We start from the raw sequence: 27,821 nt of genomic DNA on the forward strand, positions 1-27,821 counted from the left end.
CCGGGGTACGGGGGAACAGCGGGGGCCCGGAGGGGAGATCCCTGGGTGGGACGGTGGGTGGGGGCTGGGATCAACAGGAGGAGAATGTTTAGACAGGGAGGGGGAGGGACCATGTGCAGGGATCAGTTACATTTGGCACCATGGTCAGCACAGACATGGTGGGCCGAAGGGCCTGTTCCTGTGCTATATTCTATGTAAGTTGCGGAGTACAGGGGGAGGGGGCAAGTTTACCATTGACAAGGAGGGGGAGAACCCCCTGCGGGGCAGGGGTGTTGGGATTCTGATGGAATCCTTCACTCTTCGCTGCCCCACTGAGGTGGGGGGCAGCAAATGTGGTGCCGGTATCAGGAGGGGCAGCAGGGATTCGCCTGGTAGCTACGGCCCAGTGAGTCCAACCTCAGTGCTGGGGCAGTTATTGAAAAAGTATCTGAGAGACAGATTTACTGTGCAGTTGGAAAGGCAGGGTTTGATCAGAGAGAGGCCGCACAGGTTTGTTGCTGGGAGATCCCGTCTGACTAATTGGAGAGTTTTTGAAGAAGTAACGAAGTCTATCGACGTGGACTTCAGTAAGGCCCTCGACTAGGTCACACGTGGGAGTCTGGTTCGAGCCCAGGGGATCCAGGGCAAGTTGGCAAACGGGATCCAGAGTTGGTTTGGTCGGAGAGACGAGGGTGGTGGTTGGGGGGGGGGGGGGGGGGGGGGGGGTTGTTTGGTGATTGGAGCCTGTGACACAGTGGGTGCCGGGACCCCTGCCCTTTGCCCTGTACATTAAAAGTGTGGGTGTGGATGTAGGAGGAATGGTCAGTAAGTGTTGTTGATGGTGAGGGGACAAGTCTTGGGTCATCCAACCATATTGGGCAGAACAATGGAATTTAATCCTGATTATTGTGGGGTGATGCATTGTGGGAGGTCTCACAAGGGTCGGACACACAGGGTGAATGGCCTACCCGAGGGAGTAGTGAGGAACAGAGGGACCTTGCTGCAGGAGTCCATGGATCCAAAATGATGGCAGCACAGTTAGATAAGTTAGGAAAGAAGTTGCACGGGAGGCATTCCTTCATTAGTCAGGGCGCAGAGTACAAGAGCAGGGAGGTGTTTGTACAACTTTATAAACCATCAGTCAGGCCACAGCTGGAGCTCTGTGTGCAGTTCTGGTCACCGCACTACAGGAAGGAGGTGACTGCACTGGAGAGGGTGCAGAGGAGATTCACCAAGTCGTTGCCTGGGATGGAGTGGGTCAGTTATGAGGAGAGGCTGAGAGCGGACGAGACTGGGGGGGGGGGGGGGGGGGGGCCTGACAGAGGACTACAAAGTTATGAGAAGCATAGATAGGTCAGATAGTGTGGAACTTTCCCCATAACAGAGGTGTCTAAGACCAGAGGACCCAGAGTTAAGGTGAGGAGTAAGAGGTTTAAAGGGGATCTACAAGGGATAATTTTCACCCGTGGGGCGGAAGGTTGGAGTCTGGAACACACTGCCCCAGGGGGCAGTGGAGGCAGAGACTCTCACATTTAAGAAGTATCTAGATGAGCACTTGAGTCACCAAGGCAGAGAAGGTTACAGATCAAGTGCTGGGAAATGGATTAGTATAGATGGGTATGATGGTCAGAATGGATATGATGGGCCGAAGGGCCTGTTTTTCAGCTGCTTGTCTCTATGGAAATGCTGGAAAAACTCAGCAGGTCAGGCAGGACCTGTTCTATGATAGGCCATCATCGGACAACATTGGCTCTGCTTCTCACAGCACAGATGCTGCCTGACCTGCTGAGTGATTCCTGGTTCATTAGAGCAGCTTGTTATTGGTATTTATGGGATGAGGTAACACTTTCTCCACAATAGCACCAGGAAATGACCATCTGCAGCAAGGCAGAGCCTAACCACGTATACGGAGTGGCATCACCATCACCAGGCCCCTCACTGTCAACGTCCCGGGGTCACCACTGACCATTCACTCAACCAGACCAGCCACATAAAACACCACGGTTACAGGAGCGGGTCAGGGGCAGGGGATCCCACAGTGAGTGACTCACCTCCTGACACCCCGAAGCCTTTCCCCCATCTAGGAGGGACAAGTCAGGGGTGTGACGGAATAGTCTGCATGTGCCTGGGTGAAGCTGCACACCATCCAGGACAAAGCAGCCACTCAATCGGCTCCCTGTCCTCCGCCCTCTACACTCCCACCGGCACACTGTGGCTGTAGTGTGCACCACATTCAAAACACACTGCGGTAACTCACCCAGGCTACTCCAACAGCACCTCCCAAACCCACTACCTCTACTGCCAGGAAGGACCAGGGAACACCACCACCTGCAGGTTCCCCTCCAGTCACACACCATCCTGTCTTGGTAAAATAATGCCATTGCTTCATCGTCACTGGGTCCAGATCCTGGAACTCCTACCGCAACAGCACTGTAGGATCGCCCTCACCAGAAGGAGTGCAAGAAGGTGGTTCACCCTCACCTTCTCAGAGGAGTTAGGCAAGGGCAATAAATGTCGGCCTGATGCCCAGATTCTACAAGTGAATTTTTAAAAATCCAGACTATGGTTTTAAACTGCAATCCGTGTGTTTCAATGGAACAGGGCAGGCTGTTCAACTCCGGATACCTGCTCCACCATTCAACAAGCTCACTGTTGATCTTTTACCCTGGTCCCACTGGATGGACCTTGACCTCACTGCCATGGTCCCACTCTGCCCTCACCAGTAGATGACTTTTATATCCAGAAATCAATGAACCTCCTTTTAATTACGACCAACAACTTACATATATTCAGCACCTTTGTTTTTCCTTCCAGAGTGGGAAACGTAACATTTACCAACATTATTATGCATTTTCCAAGCATCTTATTAGATCTCTTTATTAGTCACATGTACATCGAAACACACAGTGAAATGCATCTTTTGTGTAGAGTGTTCTGGGGGCAGCCCACAAGTGTCGCCACGCTTCTGGTGCCAACACAGCATGCCCACAACTTCCTAACCCGTACATCTTTGGAAAGTGGGAGGAAACCGGAGCACCCAGAGGAAACCCACGCAGACACGGAGAGAATGTACAAACTCCTTACAGACAGCGGCCAGAATTGAACCCAGGTCGCTGGCACTGTAATAGCGTTATGTTAACCACTACACTACCATGCCACTCAGTCACCCAAATGAAAACTCACCAGCACCTCTACTTCCTCAGGAGGCTAAGGAAGTTTGGCATGTCCCCATCAACCCTCACTCATTTTTATCGATGCACCATAGAAAGCATCCTATCTGGATGCATCACGGCTCGGTATGGCAACTGCTCTGCCCAGGACGCAAGAAACTGCAGAGAGTTGTGGACACAGCCCAGCGCATCACGGAAACCAGCCTCCCCTCCGCGGACTCTGTCTGCACTTTCTGCTGCCTCGGTAAAGCAGCCAACATAATCAAAGACCCCACCCCGGACATTCTCTCTTCTCCCCCCTCCCATTGGGCAGAAGATACCAAAGCCTGAAAGCACGTACCACCAGGCTCAAGGACAGCTTCTATCCCACTGTTATAAGACTATTGAATGGTTCCCTAGTACGATAAGATGGACTCTTGACCTCACAATCTATCTCGTTATGATCTTGCACCTTATTGTCTGCCTGCACTGCACTGTCTCTGTAGCTGTAACACTATATTCTGCATTCTGTTATTGTTTCCCCTTGTACTACCTCAATGCACTGATGTGATGAAATGATCCGTACAAAACAAAGTTTTTCACTGTACCTCGGTACATGTGACAATAATAAACCACTTGCAAAAAGGCTTCAATATGATTAAACATTCTCTCCACAGCACCGCCCAGTTTTGGGTCGTCAACAAACTCAGAAACATTACGTTTGGTTCCCTCACCCAGACCGTTGTGTACATTGTGAATGGTGGGGGTCCAAGCACTGATCCCTGCCGTACCCCACCCGTCACCCTGAGAAAGTACTGATTAGTCCTACTCTCCATCCTACTCAACCAGTTCTCGGTCTGTGTTGGTGTATCTCCCAACCCACAGGCTTTCATTTTGTACACCACCTGTTTACGTGTATCAAAGGCCTTCTGAAAAGCCACTAGTTTTTCCTTTTCCAACATTCTTTCCACTGATGTTAATCTAACAGGTCTGAACCTTCCTGCTTTCTCTCCCCAGGATTTTCTAAACAGCAGGGCTACAGTTGTAACGTCCAATCTGTGGGAACTGTTCCAATAGGCCATAGAATGATGCAAAATGACAACCAATGCACCTGTTATTTCCAACACCACCACCAAGATGCAGATAATCATCCACTAGGGATTTATCAACTTCACTGCCATTAATTTCTCCGGCTTGATGCCCTTTGACAGAACTAACTTCTTTCTGTTTTGTAACTTTATTCTCTAACAATTCAGGAAAGTTAAAGTAAAAACAGAAAGCCTCAGCAGGTCGGGCAGCTTGTGTGGAGAGGGAGCTGATGCTTCAGATTCCAGTGTGTGTGAGGTGAGAAAAGTTCTGAAACTGGAAAATTACTTTTGTGAAGATGAACCAAAGTATTTAAGAGCTCTGTACTTCCTCGTTCAGTCAGAATGCTCCTGTTTCTGACCCACACGTCATGATTCTTTTCCTTTACACTTGTTTCTTAGAAGACAATACTGTCTGTTTCTACACTCCCTGCAAGTTCACTCATTCTCTCCATTTCTGCTCCTTTAATCAATTACTTTGATTTCTTACTGAAATCTAAACTTTTCCCAATCCTCAGTTTGCGAGCTTGACCGGATCTAATGCAGTCCTTAACTTCCTCTGGCAGGAGGCATGTTTAGCTGCTACAGATCCTGTGTTCCTTGGTTAAATGAAGCAGCCGGCATAATCAAAGACCCCACCCACCCAGGTCATTCTCTCTTCTCTCCTCTTCCATCGGGTAGAAGATACAGGAGCCTGAGGGCACGTACCACCAGGCTTGAGGACAGCTTCTACCCCACTGTGATAAGACTATTGAACGGGTTCCCTTACACGATGAGATGGACTCTGACCTCACGATCTACCTTGTTGTGACCTTGCACCTTATTGCACTGCACTTTCTCTGTAGCTGACACTTTGTACTGTTACTGTTTTTACCTGTACTACCTCAATGCACTTTCTACTGACTCAATGTAACTGCACCGTGTAATGAATTGACCTGTACGATCGGTTTGTAAGACAAGCTTTTCACTGTACCTCGGTACAAGTGACAATAATAAACCAATACCAATAAATGTGAGCTCCTTAAATAACCTCCCCACCTGTGGATTCAGATTGTGCAGAGGAACGATCAATAACAGGGCTGCGGCGATTTAAGGAAATGGGCGCGACTGGACTTCAGGCAGTGGGTGGTGGCAGGAACACAGGTTGAACCTTGGCACATTCACCTTGGACTGCTGTCATCTCTGAGACCGCACAGAGCTGGACAATGGATTAGACTCGACGGCTGGTTCTATAGTTGTGGACGGTTGGTCAAGTGTCTTTGTGACCTTAATTACCAAAAGTCTGTAAGTACAGGTCCTCCCCAGGTATCCGACGCGCGATTTATGGACACCCCGCACACACAAACCAGTGTTTCGGAGACCGGTGGGATGGATTCGTCGGCTGCTGTAGGACTGCAGGTATCTTCTGCTAGGTAGGAACTGGGCATTTCTGTGCAACCTCACTCCCCACATCCCCCCGCCACAACAGCTGGGGTCTGGGTGGAGCTGAGCAGACCCACACTCGCTTGCTCTCCTGTCGACACTGTTTCTGTGACCCTCTCCCACAGTTTTTGCTGTGAACAGTTGTCAGGAACAGAATCTGTCGTAACCCGGGTCCTGCCTGTAGATGCTCCCGCCTGAGGCTCTGTGCCCCCGGGCGTGCATCACCAACCCCCAGCAGAAGTGCGCAATTAGCAAGCTGCCTGTGTCCATCAGCAATCTCACAGGAACAAGGACGGGTTATTCAACCCATCGGAGCACAATGCTGAGGTTCAACGTCACTGCAATAACTAACACTAAAATTCACAGATGCAACTTTATTGTATACCGAGGAAATATTCCCCTCCGAAGGCAGAGGAGGGAGACCTCCACAGACAGAAGCAAGACCTTCACAGACAGGAGCACTGCAACATGAACAGAGGCAGTGAAACGCAGAACAGGGTTACAACACACAGCTCTATACAACTGATAAATAAATACTTTGCACAATGTTTGGGTCAGAGGTTTGGGACCTCACATGTTGGGGATTAGCACTGGAGACCCACAACTAGAGAAAAAAAGTCAACCTGAACATTTTTAATAGAAGCAAACTGCTGGAATAATTCAGCTGGTCAGGCTTTGTACATTGGTACAATACAATACAATGTACAATCAGTACATTGGGTGGACGCACTTCTTCACTGTCAGGTCTTCTGTACAAAGTAGAGATGCTCAGCTTTTGACCTTAAGGTGCAGTGAATGCTGGCCTCACTGGGAGGCCCCCCCCCCCCCCCCAAACATTCATTCCTCCTTCGTAGCGACACCCCCAGGGAGAGAGAAAGACAGGGGGCCACAGTGGCCCAGAGACGCACTAGGTTCCCAGATCATCTCCCAGATACTCCAGGAGACCCTTCAACTCCACTGAGCAGGCCACCACTTCAGGCACCGACCGGAGAGTCTGAAACACAAAAGGCAGACGAGGTGAGCACAAGCTGGAACACAAGGCAGGCCACAACAGGCAGGTGCTGGAGGAGCTGTGCAGCAGGCAGCTGCCCTGCTGGGATGGCCCTCGTACAAAAGCTGCCTGCACACATTACCTTTTTAATTGACTTCTAATTTTGGATTTCCTTTATGAAGTAGGTAACCAGATCATTATCCCAGGAACTCCCAAGTCCCCCTCACCTCACAGCACCTTATAATATCTTACACATTTCATTTAAGTGATGAACAACTGAAAACAGGGGCAGCCAAGGAGGGGTCAGTGTGTGTCGATCAGTGCAGAGAACGACCAAAGGGGGTGCAGGTCTCTGCAGCCAAGGACTGGGCTGAAAAGGGAAAGTCAGGTCAAGACCAAGGAGTCTCAACACAAGACCACAGCCATTCAGGCCGAAATGGGGAGAGGTCTTCACCCAGGGAGCGGTGAATCTTTGGACATCTCTACCCAAGAGGCTGCGGAGCGTAGATGCGTAGATTTCGGGTACTGAGGGGGTCTGGGGATGTGGGGCTGAGCTAGAAGATGAGTCACAACTGAACAGCAGAGCAGACGAGAGGCCAAATGGCCTCCTGCTGCTGTTCCTTACTCCACAGCTTTGGTCACAGACAGCTGGAGCAGGGAGAGCTGTTGCCCGAGTCACCTCGGTCTAGGAGGAAGGACAGCAGGAATTCAGCAACACGATAACTGACTGAGGGGGAAACTATGAGAAATGATACAAACTCGTGCTGTATTACTGAAATCAGGGTCTGAAGCTCGAGTCAGGACCCGGGACAGAGGCCAGAAGTCACCAGCAGGGTTCCTGTGCTGAAGCTGTGAAACACTTCCCCACACACACAGCTCTCCAGTGCAGGTTATTTTAAGATCTGAATTTGACCAGGTTTCGATGCTCTACACTGCCCAGGCAGGGAATCGGTGCACGGCAGAGCAGTGCAGCCTCTCCCATTCCCACAGCCCACACTGACTGATTCCGGGAGCCCACTAACCACAGTGTGACCTTCAGCTGGGCCCAGGGGTCACAAACCCACCTGAGCCTGTAACCAGCAGCTCGCCGAAGGTCAGCAGGGCGGGAGATGAAACGGATCTCAGTCACTCCCAGTCACACATCAGCCGTACCAGAGCTGCACGCTGGCATCCTGGGCTGTACCCACAACCAAGCAGGTACCTCGTGCAGTGGACACGGGGAACAGGGCAGTCGGGGACCTCACCCACCACCCGATGGGACCATGGCTAATCCTCTGTCCACACTCCCCCACAACCCCTGTACCTGAATATTCCCGGCAGTGCCCCAGAATTTCCCTCAGTGTCCGTGCAGCCACAGCCTTCTCTGTTGTCCCATGACTTCTCCTCAAGACCGTGGCCTCAGGGAGCTGATGCCCAAGGTGGCAGGGCAGGTGCAGGGAGGGGACAGGATACACCCTGGCCTGTGGGTGCTCCACCAGCGAGGACGAACAGTGTCCCCCAGATGCTGTCACCTCTGAGACTGAACAGAAAGCTCCAAGTGTTGACGGGTGCCACCCCTGTCCCCAAGCACTTACACTTCTGACGTGCTCAATCAGACTGTCCAGTTTGGCCACCTCAGCTTCTGCCTTCTCGTTGTTTTCCTCCAGGATGGATCTCTAGACAGTGGGGAAAGGAGGTGTCACTGACAGAGGAACTGCCCCGGTTGGTGAGCAGCACAGCAAACACCTAGTGCACGGGCACCCTTGGTGCAGCCTCCTGGTCTGGAGGCTGCAGCACCCTGCGACGACCAGCACCTTTACGCAGGGCAGACACTGCAGGAACAGCCAGGTAGGACTTTCACCGAGGGGAGGGCAGGTGACCGATGCTTTGGACAGTTTGAGTGGGGAGAGGGACAGAGAGGTGTAGGAGGGGATTGCAGAGCTGGGAGCCTGGGTCACCATGGGTGGTGATCAGCCACAAGGACGCAGAGAGAGGTTTCCCACAGCCTGGCAGTGGGTCAGTGATGGTTTGGGTACGGAGAGGGAACAAGGCCGGCAGATGAAACCAGGACCGGTGCAGAGGTGCCGGGTTCAGGGAGAGAACCTGGGAACTACACCTCCAGTGGGGTCACAAGGGCACGAGTGCAGTCCGAGCTCAAGGGTTGAGGGAAGGGAATGGAGTCCATCGGTCTGAGAGACGGGATGGGATTAATCTCCCTTTGGCTGCACTGATCAACGAGGCACAGTCCTCATGGACGTGGAGGGAAGGTTGGAACAAGATCAATTGATCCAGTTTTTTTGAGCAGATAAAGAGGGTCGGTGAGGGCCTTGGCTTCAGTGCAGTCCATGTGGGCTTTGGACAGGCTACTGAGAAGGTCAGAAGATATAAACCCACACATCCAAGATCCAAACCCAGCTTGGTGGCAGGAAGCAAAGGGTAGTGGCTGTTGGGACAAAAAACAGAAAATGCTGGAAACACTCAGCAGGTCGGGCAGCATCTGTGGAGAGAGAAAGCAGTCGATGCTTTAGGTCATTGGAACTTCCTCGGTGCCTGGCTGGTGAGTTCTTCTTCCAGCATTTCTGCTTTGGTTTCACATCCCAGCGCCTGTGGTTTTGCTTGTTTTCCATAGGTCGGTGGGAGGGTGAGACTGGAGGGGTGTTCCCGGTGTGGTCATGCAGGCTCAGCACTCAGCCCCTGCCCTCGGAATACACAGAGTAATGATGTACAACGATGTGTAGGGGACACAGCAAAGAGGTTTTCAGCCAATGCACTGGGCTGTGTGGATGGCGATGAGAGGGAGGAGGACTCCAGACGGCAGTGGGAAGTGACAACTGGAGTGTAAAGCAGAGAGGCGATGCATTGGGAGAGGTGAGGGGGCAGACTGAGCGCCACACCTCACTGCGCTGGAGTTTGGGGGGGGGGGGGGGGGGTTCACTGGGACTGCAAAATGGTAGCGACGAGGAAAGGTTGGATGGGTTGGGGATTTCCCTGGAACAGAGGAAGCCCAGGGGAGGTGCAGAATAAATGGGAAAGATCCAAACCCGGGCCAGAGGATGTATCCCACCCCACCCCAGAGTGGTGAGGTGTCTGACTCACTGCCCCAAAGGGCACTTGAGTGTAGTTGGAGCCAAGAACTGCAGGACCCGGTGCAGGGAGGTGTGATGAGGCTGGGCAGCTTGTCCCCTGCTGGAGCCCAGATACAGTGGACCAACGGGCTCCGATCCACGAGACAACGATGGTGGCAGGGGGCTGGGACAGGGGCAGAGTGTGGGGGGGGAATGGCTCTGGGGAAATCGAGGACAGAGTGGAGGATGGGCCAGGGAAGCAGAGGCAGGCAGCACGGGGGTACTCACATGTCTGATCATCCTCTCCCTCAGCTGCTCGATCTCACGGTCCTTCTGCAGGTAAGCCCCTTGCAACTTTCGGACCTTGAATTGCAGAAGTCAAGAGATGACACACTTGGTGACCTCCAGTCAGGGGGTGGGGGTCACTGCTGATGTTTTCTACACTGGGGTTGGGGGGGAGTGGTGGTCACCAATTTCTGAAGTCTCACAGTACGTCTTTCATCACCTTCTACGTCCGTACGCTGTCTCGGCCTTGGACCAGAGCAGCACGACACCGTGCTGAAGCAACAGACAGCATCTGCTGAACGCCTGGAGGCAGCGAGCAGGAAGGGACGGACTCACTGTCCCTCAGACTTTTGTGTGATGAGGTCTAACAGCCCTCGATCATCGTGAATAAACTGTCCTTGAGTGGGGAGGCTGGCACAGACACAACAGGCCAAATGGCCTCCTTCTGGTCTTTCTCCATTGGGCCTGGTTGCCCCACGGAGTGACCCATGAACTGGCCAACACTGTGATGTGGGAATGGCAGTAATTGGCCACCTACCCCTGGGATTCACTTGTTCCAACATTAACCCTCGCCCGGCCTGCACTGAGCCCAGACCCCATAGCACACCCCACACCATTACCTGATACTGCAGTTCCACCTTCTCCTGAAGCCAGTCCTTGCCCAGAGTGTCACCGGGGGCGTGGAGCCTGGCCATCTCCTCACGCAGGGTGCTGGCCTCCGTCTCAATCTGCTGCAGCTGCCGCCTCAGATCCATGACCTCCTGTTTCATCGCCTGAAACAGGTTGATCCAGTTACTGACACCATCTCTGACCCACGCTTCACCTCTCGTGCAGCCAGCAAACATCCCTGGTCTCTTACCTCTGCTACAGTGCAATTGTTTAATTGACCTCAGGGGAAAAGCTCCCTCCACACCGTCCCGTCACACACTCCCGGGGTCAGACACAGGGTGAAGCTCCCTCCGCACCGTCCCGTCACACACTCCCGGGGTCAGACACAGGGTGAAGCTCCCTCCGCACCGTCCCGTCACACACTCCCGGGGTCAGACACAGGGTGAAGCTCCCTCCGCACCGTCCCGTCACACACTCCCGGGGTCAGACACAGGGTGAAGCTCCCTCCGCACCGTCCCGTCACACACTCCCGGGGTCAGACACAGGGTGAAGCTCCCTCCACACCGACCTATCACACACTCCCGGGGTCAGACACAGGGTGAAGCTCCCTCTCTGCTGCCCCAGTGCTGAGCCTTCCTCACACACTCAGGGTGTAGATATGACCTTCTATTTCCCAGTAAACAGCACGATGGTTTGATTGAATTTTCAGTCCTGCTGTAACTGGGGCACCTGTGGTACACGTCTGGTAGCCTGTCCTGCTACCTCTGTGGTAGGGAGAGAGGCGGGGGTACACAGAGAGGTCAAACCTCAAAATCCAGTAGGTGAACATGTCTCTACACGTGTGGCAGTCTTACCAGATACTGAGTATGTTCCTCGAGATTCGCATCCAAGATTTGATGAAATTTGAGGATGGTCTCATTCTGATGGCTCAGAGTTTCCTCCAGCTCACATTTACCCTGCAAGGGAAGGAAAGCCCGTGAGTTGGGGACTCCCCCTCGCCACATGTAGCAAATCCCACTGAAGGACAGTCAGCTGCCCAGAGCATCATTTCCAGCTGTAACGGTACCGATCAAGCACGTCCCATCTGCTAACATAGAACGTAACACTTCACTGCTGCAATATCAGCACCCACCCCGCCCCATAGACAGGGGAAACGATGTCCAGTAACAGAGACAGTGGCAGCCCTGTGTGCACACAGCTGCAAACGAGGCATGAACACAACTGAACAAAGTACATGGAAAGCATCAGTGGAATGTGGTTGAATCAGCCCCAGGGGAGGAACGGACCGAAGCATTCAATAGATAAGAGGACTAAATGGGTGTGTTGAAATGGAGGAACGGGCACAGCACATACTGACAGGGAGCAGTGGGACAGGGCAGGGACTGAAGCAGAGAGCGAATCTGAAGCCACAGCCCATTACCGAGGTCAACGTTTCACCGGGGGGGCAGAGGGAGGAGATGTGGTGTTTAAAACTAACAGTAAATGTCACAGGAGCAGTGTTGGACACCCAGGTCTCATGAGGGGGCTGTGGAAGGCAGAGGGGAGTTAAAGAGACAGGCCAGAGGGACGGGCAGAGGATGGCATTGTGTGTGCAGTGTACACAGAGGCGTCACAACTGTCGTCAAACGCACGGCGTCACAAGGGGCTGGTACCAGCTCCAGCCCAGTCAGATGGCACAGTTGGCACCGGAGGCTTTGCTCTGCACCAGACCTCTGCATACAGCGACGTGCACGTACACCTGTCCGCACCGATTCCAAGCCCGCGCACAATTGCACATTCCCGGGAGCGTGCACGCGGCCGTACTCTGCGGCCGGGCTCCGTTTCGCACCTTGACGTGCGCCTGTATGTCCCGGGCCAGCTGCCGATTCTCTGCCTCCAGCTCCACCACTCGGCCCTGCAGACTGTGCAGCTCCAGCAGCTTCTTGCTGCTCCTGGCCTCCTGCTGCTCCCGGCTGTCCGAGCTGAGGAAAGGTCCAATGAGAGGATCTTTAAATTCCCACCCACAGCCAACCACATGCACCGGCCCGGGGTGAAGCGGGGGCTCTCCACCCAGTTGCGACGGGAACGTGTGCGAGGCAGGCCACAGTCGAGGAACAGTCCCTTGCTCACCCTTCCCTGGGAGGCTCCCAGCTCCCACAGGCTGCGGTCAGCTCACTGATGTCGGACTGCGAGCAGGGGTGGGGTACCCACCCCAATGATTTACGCTGGTGGCAGAGGAGTGATTTAATTCCAGCACGAATCGTTGGGAACCACGGACTGTCGGGATGGCAAACGAGGAGAGGGGATAGAAGGATCCCACACCCCCTCGGCCGGCCTGAACAAAGACCGGGGCCACTTACAGCCAGGGTTCCTGCACAGAACTGCCACAGAGGATCAGGGGTCAGCGAGGTGGTGGGCTCCGCACGCACACACACTGACGGCTGGGGGCAGCGGAGGAGAGGACCCGACCTCCTGGTCCCCACCAGCGTGTCCGTGAGACCACCCCCCCACATACAGTGTGAAGCAAGAGCTTCTGGGTCCACAGCAGGACATCCCGTCACTTCAGGGGAGCTCCACATGGTCATCGTTGTATACAGAGGCCACACAGTCCTTGCACAGCAGGATTTAACACAAAGTAGTGACCAGATCAGCAGCTTCGCATTGGTCAGAGGACAGACACCAGCAGGACATTGGAGAGAAAGTTCCACTGACCTTTGTTCAGGTCAGCGGCCGCCAGGCACACCCATACCATCCACCTCGATACCCCCACCTCCCTGGAGCCCCTCACTCACTCCACACCCCCAGAACCCTCAACCACCCTCCCTCCCTCCCTGGGACCCCTCACCCTCCCCAGAGCCCCCCACCCACCCTCCCTCCCCAGAACCCCCACACAACACCCTGTCCATGGGCTGACAATTGGCAGCCTAGAGCTACCCAGAGCCGTGGTGTGTACCTGGGGGGCCCTTTAGGGACCCCAGTGACAGACACCTCCACCCCCACCCACAGGCCACCTGCCGTTGACCCCCCCACCCAACCAGACTCACATCTCCTGGCGCAGTGCCTGCACCTGCCGGAGCAGGGTGCTGTCGGTCAGGGAGCGGATGGCGACCAGTTTCCCCAGTGCCTCTCGCAGCTGGCTCACCCGCAGTAACAAGGTGTCCTCACCACCTACAGCAGGAGAAAGCATGGGGTCCGAGTCACACCATCACTGAGCAGAGGATACCTGGACCCCGGGGCAGCCCCACCCCAACCACACCAGCCCCACCGGCCCGACCCCAAGAACACCAGCCCCACCGCTCTGACCCCAACCACACCAGCCCCACCGCCCTGGGGGCAGCTCCGACCCCAACCACACCAGCCCCACCGCTCCGACCCCAACCCCAAGAACACCAGCCCCCCTGCCCCGGGGGAAGCCCCTGCTCCCATCAACAATTGATCCAGGGGGTGGGGGGGGTGGGGTGGGGAGGGGAGGGGGTGGTGAGGAGGAGCAACCTCTGGTGCCAGGGAATCACCACGTTCAGGGACGAAGGGCAGCAGTGGGGAATATCCCGGCAAGGTTTGCAATGCACCAGCATTGAATCATAGAGCACAAGCTGGCCCTTCGGCCCATCTTGTCCATACCAACCATCTACACTGGACCCAAGTCCCTCTACACTTTCACAGAGTGAAGCTCCCTCTACACCGTCCCATAACACACTCCCGGGGCTGGGTCTGATGATCACCCTTGTAAACAGGATGGTCTGGTTAGTTCAGTGATTTGACCATGAACCTACCTGCTGTGTCCGTGCATGTGGGTTTGATAGGGGCGAAGGCACTCTGCTCACTCCTGATGTCACATGGAGCTGCTTCCTGATGCTCTGAACCTGATGGCAGGAAAAGCAAGAATGAAGCAGAGTTGTGCAGAGAACCAGCAGGTCCCCATGGATGGTGCGGCCACCTGCACTGCTGGTTCCAGCAGCCCGGCCGCACTCTGCTGCCTCACCCAGCAGCTGCTGTGGGTTGGAGCATGGGATATCACACCCCGGCTGCCCCCACCTGCCCGCGCGGCCCCTGGCTGCCCCGACCCCACCTGCCCCCCGGCTGGCCCCCACAACACCCCCCACCGCGCACACACTGGCTGGCCCTCCACCACCACGGATATTACAGCCCACAATGACTTGTGGTTGTGGAAATAAGTTGCTCTGATGTTGTGAGAACCTGCCCCCCACCACACCAGTCCAGCTCCCCCTCCCTCCCCGATCAGATTTACCTCCGCTGGGCTGGGTCACCTCCGCTGCCTCACCCGATTGGACAGCTGGGGCCTGTTGTTCTGGTTTGGCTTCACCAATGGTCTTGGGCAGATCCTGGAGTGAGGGAAGCTGGGAGTTGGTCACATTTCAGGTAAAACATGGGATCCCAAAGTTAACCGGCACCAGACGTTACAGTGGCAGGTCACCTTCATGTTACCATCTCCTCCCACACCCTGGTCATCTACCCTGAGGCCAGATAATAAACCGAGTCTTGTGACCCTCCACCCCCTCCCCAAACAGATGGAGGAACAGCCTTAGAAGGAGAAAATCTGGGTCCGTGACCCCACACGCCGTCCCAGCCATGACTGGTCCTCACCCCACACACTGACCCGGCAGTGACCGACCCTGACCCCACACACTGACTGGTCCTGACCCCACACACTGACCTGGCAGTGACCGGCCCTGACCCCACACACTGACCAGTCCTGACCCCACACACTGACCCAGCAGTGACCGGCCCTGACCCCACACACTGACCCGGCAGTGACCGGTCCTGAACTGGACAAGATGGGATTGTGCAACACCGGTACGACAGTCCCATACACGGGGCCTTCACAACATTGCTCTCATATCTGACACAGCCACAAACATTTGGACAAATGAGTGAAAGGAGGAAAGTTTTGAGGACAGAGACACAGCGGTACGTGTGTTTCAGGAGTGTCCTGCGATTCATGTTCAGGCAGGAGGCAGTGGGAGTGAGACCTGTAGAGGCAGAAGTGAAGTGTGGAGCTTGCAGGTGTTGTGAGACAGCCGAGGTCACGGAGGGATTCACTGCACAGATGACAAGTTGATGGACAAAGGTGTTGCTGGAGTGGGAGGCGAGGCAGGGAAGCAGGCACAGAGGGTCAGGTGAAGAGACCCGTGTGTGACGTCCAACATGGGGCTTCAGGTGACTCCCCTGCATTTACAGAGAGCAGATCGATAAGCAGGTCATTTTGGGCGTGAGAGGCTCCAGTTGTCCACATCAGTGATTCGGACGAGGGGATCGGGTGCAGTGTACCCGGGTTTGTTGACAATTCACTGAGTGGTATCACGGGTCACGATCAGAGAGTCATTCAGCACGGAAACCACGGTGGGCATGCCAGCCATCAACACTAATCCCATTTCCCAGCACCTGCCCCTGGCCTCCTGAACCATGACATTTCAATGCTCGTCCAGAGTGTTAAATGTTGTGAAGTCTCTGCCTCCTCTCAGCCTGTGCGGTCCAGTACTCCAACTGCCCCGTGGGTGAAAAAGCTCTTCCTCAACTCCCCCAAACTCTCTTCCCCTTTCCTTAAACTTACACCCACTTTCAGATGGCTCAACTTCAGGGAAAAGGTTTTCACTTTGTCCTGCCCAGGTATCTCAGAAGTTACTAATCGTATCTCCTAAATTCACATCAACATTCTTCTTGTGGTTAACAAATAACTAGAAATAAGGAAGACAGGGAAGTGGTGCAAAGGTAAAGAAAAAAAAAATTGGTCACCACCCTACTGAACAACAGCAGGGTCAGCACGTCTCTTGTGTCTGCTCCAGGTGACTGGGCAGTGAGCAGCACACCAAGGCTCTTCACAAGTTTATCATCGGTTTTCCAGGCTCCAGGCATCACTGCCAATCCCAGCATTTATTGCCCATCGTCGGATCCCCTTGAATCCAGGGACTCGCTGGACCGGCTCAGTGCCAACCACACCGGAGCCACAAACAGACCAGACAGGGCAGATTTCCCCTTCTGAAGGAAATGAATAAATCAAGTGGGACCTCCAACACTTGGTCACCACTCCTGAGACGAGGTGGGTGGGTGGAGACCCAGGCGCAGAGATCAAGACCCACCTGTTGCCAAATCTTCAGGGAAGTCTCGGCTGACCTGGTGACATTTTGTATTTGACTTTCCATATCCATAATCTGCACGATGGCCTGGTTCATCTGCTCCCCCATCTCCATCAACATCTCCCTTGCATCCTTCTTCACGGTGTCCAGCTCCGACCGGAAGTGGTCGCACTGAGCCCTGGTGAAGAGAAACATCCTCACTGGCACAATATGGTGTAGAGGGGGTGGAGAGGGAGGAGCCACAGCCACCCGAACGAAGGTCCCCACCCCAACCACCCTGGTCCTCGAGCTCCCCAACCCCCTCCACACCAACCTCTGGTCCCCGCTAGGTTAAATCCCCACAGCAGCCATAAGCTGCTGAGAGCCCAGTTTGTCCGTGCTGGAACCCGTCCCACTGCCTTGCACTCCAGCCGAGGTGGCTGTGGATAACATCACACCTCCTGTCCTCAACCCTCCCCACGGGAGCTTGGCTGAGCCCAACAATTCTTCCCAATTGGAGGAAGATACACTGGAATAAAACCCGGGGCAAGGATTTATCCCAGCGTTGAGTGGGTCTCACTGGTTCCATTGTCAGCATCAGTTCAGCACCCAGGGACCCCATTGCACAGGCTGACCCAGAATCCCAGGGCGAATGCACTCACCGCAGCTCCTCACACTGCAGGTTGCGATGGTGCAGAGAGCGGATCTGCTCACTGAGCTGTCCCTCCGTCTCTGCCAGCTGCTCGCGGGAAACCTTCAGCTCCTGTTCCATGAACTGACAACAAGCACAAATGTTCACAGATCCACACACCCCGCCGTCACACTCCCCGCCGTCACACACCCCGCCGTCACACTCCCACACACCCCGCCGTCACACACCCACACACCCCGCCGTCACACACCCACACACCCCGCCGTTAACACACCCACACACCCCGCCGTTAACACACCCCGCCGTCACACTCCCACACACCCCGCCGTCACACACCCCGCCGTCACACTCCCACACACCCCGCCGTCACACTCCCACACACCCCGCCGTCACACACCCCGCCGTCACACACCCCGCCGTCACACTCCCACACACCCCGCCGTCACACTCCCACACACCCCGCCGTCACACTCCCCGCCGTCACACTCCCACACACCTCGCCGTCACACACCCCGCCGTCACACACCCACACACCCCGCCGTCACACTCCCACACACCCCGCCGTCACACACCCCGCCGTTAACACACCCCGCCGTCACACTCCCACACACCCCGCCGTCACACACCCCGCCGTCACACTCCCACACAGCCCGCCGTCACACTCCCACACAGCCCGCCGTTAACACACCCCGCCGTCACACTCCCACACACCCTGCCGTTAACACACCCCGCCGTCACACTCCCACACACCCCGCCGTTAACACACCCCGCCGTCACACTCCCACACACCCCGCCGTCACACTCCCACACAGCCCGCCGTTAACACACCCCGCCGTCACACTCCCACACACCCCGCCGTCACACTCCCACACAGCCCGCCGTCACACTCCCACACAGCCCGCCGTTAACACACCCCGCCGTCACACTCCCACACACCCCGCTGTCACACTCCCACACACCCCGCCGTCACACTCCCACACACCCCGCCGTTAACACACCCCGCCGTGACACTCCCACACACCCCGCCGTTAACACACCCCGCCGTCACACTCCCACACACCCCGCCGTCACACTCCCACACACCCCGCCGTTAACACACCCCGCCGTCACACTCCCACACAGCCCGCCGTCACACTCCCACACAGCCCGCCGTTAACACACCCCGCCGTCACACTCCCACACACCCCGCCGTCACACTCCCACACAGCCCGCCGTCACACTCCCACACAGCCCGCCGTTAACACACCCCGCCGTCACACTCCCACACACCCCGCCGTCACACTCCCACACACCCCGCCGTCACACTCCCACACACCCCGCCGTCACACTCCCGCACAGCCCCACCCGCCATTACACCCCCACCCTCACCCACCATTACACCCACCCGTCCCCCTCCTCAGCCATTGCTGGCACCAGCCAATGAGCCCAGGGACTTCACCCACCACAGGGTCATGGCACCCCAGCACACGGGAGCCCTCACCCTCTGCTGCCAAGAGGACACAGCGCCCACCCAGTGGGAGGTGACAGGACCCCCTCAGGTCAGTGGGCTGCAGTCCTGCCTGAGACCGAAGACTCCCCATCGAGAGCTCAAGCTCTCCAGTGTGGCGATGCCACGGAGGGCCGTGAGTGGGGGTGGCTGTTCTCACCAGAGGAGGAGAATCTCCCTGTATCCTGGGGCTGATGCTTATCCCTCAAACGTTATCCCTGGACCCCACTCCCCAGCCATCATCACACTGCTGATGGTGGGATCAGCTGCCTCAAGGCAGTGGTGACCACAGTCCCAGACACTCTGGGAGGCCCAGGGGCCTGACTCAACCTACTCACCAGTCGGAGTTGGAGAGTGCTTGGAGAGGTCGGGGCTGGAGGGACCGATTAATATGATTGGGGCAGGGTAAGCGAGTGCATCGGGAGTGGTGGTGGCGGGAACCGGGAGAGAACACCGAGCACAGGATAAAACACTCCCGGCTGGAGACAGAGCAGGGCAGGAGTCAGCCAGAGCTTCACAGCACAGCTCTAACAGAAGGGCAGAGAGCAGGAGCGTCCCCCAGCACTGTACTAGGGATTGCTCTGTTGCCACACACCCAGACGTGGCCCTGGGTGTTGGAGATTCACGACCTTTGGAACGCTCATAACTAGAGCGCAACCCAGTTTCGGGAGAAAGACTGGAATTCAGGACACGGCTCAGGAGTGCAGTCCATAAGTAGGGTAGGCTAAAAATGGCAGGAGTCAGTCTGGTGGGAAGGGAGGGGCTGGTGGCACAGAACCACTTACTGCTGATTTAATGCTCCAGCAGCCCAGGAGGGACTCTCAGTCGTGGCAATTTTAATCAAATAAAAGATGTAATTTGGAACCGGACGCTGGAGAAACGAAACCTCACGGAAATCAGGGGAAGGAGGGCAGGGCCTAATTTGGGAATGAGTGGCTGAGAGATGCTGAGTGCTGTGGGTGCATCCTGTGGAGGGGGTGTTGCTGGGCAGTGGTGAAGGGTCTTTCCACTGCTTGAGTGTAACTGCAGTCAAACGCTCGAGACTGGCTCCCGACACCCGAGGCAACTGCCCACCCCCCAAAACTCTTCTCCAACACCATGCACAAGAGCCAGAGAAACAAAGAGTTCAGCCGGTTGTGACTATCTGGAATTCTCTGCCTGAAAGAGCAGTGGGAGCAGATTCAGTGGAGAGTTTCAGAAAGGAATTGGACAAGGTTTGAAGGGAAGGAGTCACAGGGCTCTTGCTGGCATGGGCTGGAAGGGCCGAACAGCCTCCTTCCCTGCTGGAAAGATTGCAATGCTAGGACTGCTCCTGCAGAAATGCTCTGCGTGCCAGCTCCCTCTTGGCGAAGGGGTGGGGGAATCTCCGCTGCCCCTCCCTGCAGGAACCTCCGATCGAGCAGACGTGGACCACGCCCGCCCTCCCACACAGCCCGATCCCCTCTCCCCCTGCTGCCCGGTTACCTCGCAGTTATCGGAGATCAGTGCAGCCTGAGCCCGGATGTCGGAGAGTTCCTGCAGCTCCTTGTCCTTCAGCTGCAGTGCTTGGGTAAGGCTGAGGGCACGGCCCTGAGCCTCGGACAAAGCACCCTCCAAACCTTCCTTCTCCTTCCTCAGCTCGTTCACAGCCTCCTTCAGACTGAGTGCAGGCAAAGGAAGCAGAGAAATCAGACAAGGAGCAGGAGAAGGCCACTCGGCCCCTCAAACCACCACCACCGTTCAATGTGACATGGCTGATCTACACTGGCCTCAGTTCCTCTTCTGTGCCAGCTCCCCAGCACCCTCAATCTTATAAATATTTATCCATCTCCACCTTAAATCTATCCAATGCTCCAACCTCCGCCACCCTTGGGGACAGAACTCCAGAAGTTCACCTCCCTGTGAAAAGAAATTTCTATGTCCCTCAATGACCAGTTGCTTTTTGTAACCATGGCCCTTTGTTAGCGAATCCCCCACTGGTGGGAACATCCCGACACCCACCCTGTCAAACCCCCTTAGGATCTTACACGTTGGAATAAGGTCACCCCTCATTCTTCTGAACTCTACAGAATACAGACCCAAACTGTCCAGCCTCTCTTGATAGAACAATCCTCATCCCAGGAATTACCCTGGGGAATCTCCTTCGGACTATCTCCAACTACTATATCCTTTTTTTCAGGCAAGGGTTTAAAACCGTGCTCAGTGCTCAGGGTGTGGCCCCACCCGCGCCCTGTACACTTGGAGCACGACCTCCCTGGTCGTAAACTCTTCACAATAAAGGACAACATGCTGTTTCCCTTCTTAACTACTTGTTGGTCCTGCCTGATATTGTTTTATGGTTCATCTAGATCCCCCACAAGCCACCATTGCAGTGTCTCCCCATGTAGGCAATAATCTGCCTTTTGATTCCCCTTTACTGAAGTGCACGACCTCACACTTCCCCACATCAAACTCCATCTGCCAGTCATTCAATCTATCTGTATCCTGCTGCAGAATCAGTGTCCTCATCACAACAGGCCCTTCACCTATTCTCATTTCATTGGCAAACCTGGAAACCTTACGCTTTGTTCCCTGCTCCAGGTCATTAATGTAGAAAGTGACCAACTGAGGGTCAGGAACCGATCCCTGGGGAACTCCACTGGTTACATCCCTCCAGACTGACATGGATCCACTTATTCCAATGTTGTTTTCTGTGTGCTGGCCAGTTTTCAATCTATGCTAACACACTTCCTCTGATACCATGGGCTCTTAATTCATGCACCAGTCTCTTACGTGCCACCTTGTCAAATGCCTTTTGGAAATCTAAATACACTGCATCTACAGGTTCCCCCCCCATCAAACCTCTCTGCTACATCCTCAAAGAATTTGAGCAAGTTTGTCAAACGTGATTTACCTTTTAACCACGTTGACTAAATTTGATAAAGTTCAGCTTTCCTAAATGATTAGTTATTTCCTCTTTGATCATTGACTCTGGCATCTTGCCAGCCATGGATGTTAAACTAACTGGATTATAGTTCCCTGCCTTCTGTCTTCCTCCTTTTTTGAACAGAGGAGTCACACTGGCTGCTTTCCAACCTTCTGGTACCTCCTGGATTTCAGCAAGTTCTGAAAATATTCAGCCAGTGGGCCCACCAACTCTGCAGTCACTTGCTTTAAACCCCTGGGATGCAGGCCATTGGGTCCTCGCGACTGATCCACCTTTAGCCCCAGAAGTTTCTCTATTACTTTATTCCTTGCGATTGAGATTTATTTTGTTTTTTACAAGCTCCTTCCTGTAATTTAAGATCAGCCCATCTGTTGCGTTAGGGATATCTGCATCTGTTGCGTTAGGGATATCTGCATCTGTTGCGTTAGGGATATCTGCATCTGTTGCGTTAGGGATATCTGCATCTGTTGCGTTAGGGATATCTGCATCTGTTGTCCAAGGTGAAGACTGAGGCAAAAAGGTGATTTCACATACCTGCCATTGCTTTGTTTCCTGCTGTTAATTCCCTTCCCTCGCTCCCCAGCCACCCACCTAACCACCTTCACACGTCCACTGAAACCCTGACTGTTTGTTTTGACATTACACACACATTTTCCCTCAAAATCAATTTCCTCCCTTCTTATGAGCTGTTTAAAAATTTTCACTGCTGGATCCTAAAAACTTCCCACCAGCCCTTGCTACGTTGTCTGCCCTACTCTGTGCCCCTTCCTCATGGATTCCCTCTTTCTAATTGGGATCAGTACCTGCTGACATTACGGACCAGCGGTTCGCACATCTGCCACTGTTCATCTACTGACTTGTCCTTGAGCTTACTTTCCCAGTCCACCCGAGATAACTCCTGATCCCAAGCCAGGCTCCGAGTTGAAGGTTCTGTTTGTACCTGCCCCACCCCATGAATTGGACTTCCTGCCTACTCTTCAAAGGGATCGCCAGCCTCAAGCCACGATGAACCCACCCCGTAACCAGCCACACCCCAGGATACTATCCAGCTTCAGAACCAACCCCCATATTTAACCCTCTCAGTGCTAGGATCATTCTCACTAATCTGCGCTCAACCTCCTCCGAGGACAAACCACCCCCAAGGTCAGCAACCTGTGAGATTGCCCCTTCAGATGAAGGCATTAGTGGGGGAGGGGTCCCACCAGCTCAGCCCTGCCTGTGAAATGTGTCCCAAAGTGACTCCAGGGTTGCAGTGGAGGCGCTGAGCATGCAGCACTGTTACCTCTGCACGTTTTCCTGCAGCGAATCGATCAACTTGATCCGTTCTTCAGAGGCCTGCAACCTACAGGGGAGGCAGAAAGGGCAGTGCACATGGTTAAAGGGGGGCAGGAAGGGCAGGGCGCATGGTTGGGGGAGGCAGGAAGGTGTTGTGAAACAGATTTGGGGTCTCAGAGGTGAGGACTCTAAACACAGTCTTAGAGATAAATGATTTATTTACAAAAGACAAACGCGTGGAAGGGGTAAGGGGAATAACACACACGCACACGGTTGATAGCGAGCGTGGGGAAATTGCAACGGGGGTAAAATACACACACACAACAAACTGGGTACAGACAACCAAGGAAAAACGATACGATACCCGCCACCCCTTGACTCAGTGCAGGCATGGCTCTACGCTACCAGGGATACTAACTAAGATGCTCCCAACCCTATTAACAGTGCACACCTCACCAATGAACTCTCCAGCACCGTCCCACGGTTCCTCGGCCTGGAATGAAGCAGGGTGATCCCTCCGGACAGGTAAAAGAGAGCAAACCGAGCACATGTGGCACTCTTCATAGTGCTGGAGGGCTTGGGGTCCAGCCCAGGTAATTTACAGGGGGTCAATGGCCCGGTGCCAGCAAGGACTAATCGATTACAAAGGCCAATGGCCCAAGGCCAAGTACAAAGGTGCTTAAAGGGGCCAATGGTCAGGTGTGCACTGATGGGTGGGGGGGAGCCAAACCTTGATTGGCAGTGGTGTGTCTTTTGACCAAGTAATGGGCAGTGCTGTCACATGATAGCCACAACCCTCCACAATACAGAAGGGCTGGGCGCACAGTTGTGGGGACAGGAAGGGCAGGGCCCATGGTTACAGAGGGATGTTCATCGAACCACCGTGCAATTACACTCACCTCTCCACCTTCTCGGCCAAAGCAGCCTCCGAGAGTTTCAGCGAGGCCTCTGCTGTTGCCAGCTCCACAAAGTACCGGCCGTTTTCCTTCATCAGCTTGTGCCGCTCCGCCTCTGCTCCCACCAGCTGCTCGGTCAGTGCTGCCAGGCCTGGGAAAGGGATCAAAGGGTTAACCAGGGCCCCCCGCCACGGCTCACCACCCACCGCCGCGCCACTGAGACATCATGTTACAGGAGACAGGGAGGAGGAGATTCACCAGGCCGGTGCCTGGGCTGGAGCATTGTCACTGGGAGGACAGATGGGGTGGGGTGGGATTGCTTCCATTGAAGCAGGAGGCTGAGGGGAGATTTATCAGTGGTGTATAAACACCAGGGGCCAAGACAGTAAATAGCAAGGACCATTTCCCCAAGCAGAGGGGTCAAATGCCCCGGGCAGAGATTCTGTGATCTTTAGAAGGATTATGGGGGAGACGAGGAAAAGATGTTCCTGCCAGAGCGCGGTGGGGGGTCTGGAACCCACCCACCAAGAGGATGGGAAAGGGAAAAGCCCCCATCACATGTAAACGGTACCTGGGGCTGTACTTGGAGGGCAGTGACCTGCAGGGCCACACCCAGTGTGGGAGATGGGAAAAGACTGGGAAGCTTGTTCCCAACAGCACAGACAGAGGACTGAGTGGCCTCCATCTGCATCATAACCCTCCCCGGGTCCGTTTCCAGGCTGGGTGGGATGGCTCACGTACAGGGAGACCACCTGTGGGAGCTGTGAAGTCACCAAATTCTAGCACTTGTCCTGTAGTACTAGCCCTCCCCCCCACAGTGCTCCCTCCGCCCCGCCCCACTGCCCCCCCACACCGCTCCTTCTGCCTCCACTTCCCCCCCCAACAGCACTGCGCTCCCTCCACACCGCCCCACTGCCCCCACAGTGCTGCGTTCCCTCCTCACTGCCCCAATGCTCCCCCCACACCGCTCCCTCCGCACCACCCCTCCCACAGTGCTGCGCTCCCTCTGTACCGCCCCCCCCCCGCGCTGCACTCCCTCCTCACTGCCCCCCCGCATCGCCTCTCCCACAGTTCAGCTTTGGAGAATCAGCAGGATTCAGCCTCCAAGTGAGATGTGAACCCACGACCATTTGCCTCGTGTGTCACCCAGACCCGGTCAGCACCGGAACACCACCTGCAACCTGGGCGCACACCTGTAACCCGGGCACACACCTGCCAGTGGTCTGCACCTGACGACCTACCAGACTTGAGCTGCTGGTTCTCGCCGGTCAGCTGCTTCACCTTGCCCAGCGCCTCGCGCAGCCCATCCGCAGTATTCTCCATCTCCTGCTGCATCTGTAAAGAACACCTGTACAGTTTAGTTTGAGGCAAGCCTGGCACCTCAGCTGAGAGCACAGCCAACGGCACGGACCCCTGCCGCAGCGGTGCGGAGAAGGCGATGCTTGGACCCATCCCAATGTAACAAGGATCCCCAGGAAGCGTAGTTGTGACTCTGTACTGCCCAACCAACAGAACCAGCAGGGAAGGAGTGGAGCTCTACAACCGGAACCCAGTCAGTCCCCTTCCCCTGCTCTCTCCTGCAGCAGGATCTACAAACTCCTCTGCAGCTGGTGCATCTCAACGTGCAGTTGCTCTGTGACAGAGCACACCAGGCTCTGGTCTATAGGCTGGCACCCCACAGCAGAAGCAGCTGCGTGAGGTGCCCATGTCAGTGCATCGAGTTAACTCAGTGATGTCCACTGTAGCCTTGCATCTGACCAGGAGTCCTGATGCAGCCAGTCGTGTGCCACCTCAACACTCAGAGCTTGCAGGGCCATTACTGCCTCTGTACATGGGCTGGCAGAATGGCAAAAGCAAAAAAAAGAGTGTTTATTAATCGCTGCGTATTCCCTCAGTTATTGAAGAATAAGAAATGTATCCATAATTATCGATGGGTGAGGCAGTTGCGACTTCAATTAGCCCTCGGGTCAGAGCACAGAGCCCTGTTCCCTGTTCCCACACTGGGGTGACACGGGGCCTGCCGAGGGAGGTTGGTTGGAATTGGTTTATTATTGCCACACATACCGAGGTACAGTGGAAGACCTACCTTGCGTACTGTTCACACAGATTTACATGCAGAAACTCATTGGGGCATGCATTTAAGGTGAGAGGGGGTAGGTTCAGAACGGACGCGAGGGGTACGTTTTTTTACTGAGAGAGTGGTGGATGCCTGGAATGCGTTGCCTGATAGGGTGATGGAAGCAAATTCATTGGGGGCTTTTAAGAGGGGCTTGGATGGGCACATGAATGAGAGGAAAATGGAGGGATGTGGGCATTCTGTAGGTAAGAGGGATTAGCTATGTCGGCACAACATTGTGGGCCGAAGGGCCTGTTCTGTGTTTACGAGGAATGCAGAGTAAAGTGTCACAGTTACAGAGGAAGTGCAGTGCAGGCAGACAATAAGGTGCAAACGAGGTAGATTGTGAGGTCAGGAGTCCATCTTATCGCACAGGGTTTGAGTTCACGGACAGGAAGCCGTGACGGACCAGCGGGGAATCACTTACGTTCACCTGCTTCCACTCGACGTCCGCAGCTCGGCTCCTCAGGGCTGCGGCCTCCTCCAGGGCTCTGGTTCTTGCCCGGTCCATGGCCTGGAGTGTCCTGGTGCTCTCTCGGGCAAACTCCCTAGCTTCCTGCAGCTGTGCTAACAAAATACCACCTCTGGAGTAAAACTGTCCAAGACAACTTCCCATCCGGACAGAGGGGCAGGTCTCCCACCTGATGGGGAAGCTCAGTCCCACTACAGGCTCCTGATAGCCCAGAGTACCCCTGAGACTACCCCACCCGGCGAGGACAGGGACACCAGAGCCAAGCCCAAGGGGTCTCCCTGATCTGCCAGCTCAGAGGATGGACGGGGGGAATGCCCCAGGCATCAGGTCAGAGGTGGATCACTGGTGATTGCAGTGTTCGGTTCTACTCCTCAGTCAGTGAAGCAGCCCACACCTGTACGCAGCAAGACGTTGGGAACATCTGGGCACAGGCCCATAGTGGCAAAGAACATCTGGGCACACCGTTCCAGGCAAGGACCGTCTCCAACACGAGGGAGTGTAACCCCCCCCCCCCCCCCCGAATACACATGCCATCCCCACCATCTACATCCAGAGGGCCGCCAGCCACAGTGTGAGGCAGTGGTGGCCGTGTACAGCAGCACAGCTGGTGAGGCAGGGAACCACAGGCACAGCTGCTGTGGTGGGAGGGGCAGGAGCTCCACCCCCCGCCCCCAGGGACGGCCCCACTGGTGGATCAGCTCGCGGGCGGCCAATGCTGACGGGGAGAAGGACGAGGAGGCAGTCCCAGCCCCCTCCTCAGAGATCCCACAGAAGACGGGACCTCTGGCCCCCACTCACTCACCTGCTGAAACATCCGGGCTCGCTCTCTCTGCATCTCCTCACAGGCTCCGTCAGCAGCGGACAGGCCGTCGTCCACTTCCTCCTGCAGGGAATGCTGCAGGGAAACCACAGAAACCACTCAAACACAACGCCGTGCGGGACACAGGCACCACCCAGTCCCCGCGCCCACCCCAGGCCCCAACTCTTGCGTAGACCCAGAAATCACCCAGACCACACTCCTTCCTGGGTTGAAGCAGGGACTACCTGCTGAGACCCATAGAACACTACAGCACAGAAAACAGGCCATTCGGCCCTTCTAGTCTGACCCCCGCAGCGGGTCAGCCCGCGGACACTCACCTGCTGCTCCTGGCAGGCTGCGATGGTGGTGTGCAAGTGTCGGTACTGCTTCTGCCCGAGCTCCAGCTCTCGCACCCTGCTCAGCTGCTGCAGGTACAGCTGGCGGTAATGCTCCTCCACCTGACGGACAAGGCACAACAGAGGGTGAGCATCTTGGAATTCCCACTGGAGGGGCTTTGGGGGGGCAGTAGGTCATCCGGCAAGATGATGGGGGATGTAAGGAAGGTTAAGGAAGATCCCAGTTGGGGAACTCAGTCCCTGTGTT

At 55.3% G+C, this 27,821-nt stretch overlaps 1 protein-coding gene across 1 annotated transcript in view; it reads right to left on the reverse strand.

Annotated features, from left to right (window-relative positions):
• Positions 1-5,994: 5,994 nt before the first annotated feature.
• Positions 5,995-27,821, reverse strand: part of spag5 (sperm associated antigen 5) — a 29,467-nt gene continuing 7,640 nt past the window's right edge. The window contains exons 6-23 of the mRNA XM_052035933.1: positions 27,557-27,676; positions 27,222-27,314; positions 26,375-26,509; positions 25,073-25,166; positions 23,835-23,982; positions 22,943-23,002; positions 20,220-20,394; positions 17,280-17,392; positions 16,642-16,816; positions 14,793-14,886; positions 14,317-14,406; positions 13,588-13,711; positions 12,393-12,525; positions 11,419-11,520; positions 10,576-10,728; positions 9,959-10,033; positions 8,201-8,281; positions 5,995-6,629 (exon numbers count right to left, since the gene is read on the reverse strand). Coding sequence (XP_051891893.1) covers positions 6,543-6,629; positions 8,201-8,281; positions 9,959-10,033; positions 10,576-10,728; positions 11,419-11,520; positions 12,393-12,525; positions 13,588-13,711; positions 14,317-14,406; positions 14,793-14,886; positions 16,642-16,816; positions 17,280-17,392; positions 20,220-20,394; positions 22,943-23,002; positions 23,835-23,982; positions 25,073-25,166; positions 26,375-26,509; positions 27,222-27,314; positions 27,557-27,676 — 2,052 coding nt within the window. The 3' untranslated portion in view covers positions 5,995-6,542. The remainder of the gene's footprint in view (positions 6,630-8,200; positions 8,282-9,958; positions 10,034-10,575; positions 10,729-11,418; positions 11,521-12,392; positions 12,526-13,587; positions 13,712-14,316; positions 14,407-14,792; positions 14,887-16,641; positions 16,817-17,279; positions 17,393-20,219; positions 20,395-22,942; positions 23,003-23,834; positions 23,983-25,072; positions 25,167-26,374; positions 26,510-27,221; positions 27,315-27,556; positions 27,677-27,821) is intronic.

Source organism: Pristis pectinata, chromosome 21, assembly GCF_009764475.1.
Source record: "Pristis pectinata isolate sPriPec2 chromosome 21, sPriPec2.1.pri, whole genome shotgun sequence".
NCBI lineage: Eukaryota > Metazoa > Chordata > Chondrichthyes > Rhinopristiformes > Pristidae > Pristis > Pristis pectinata.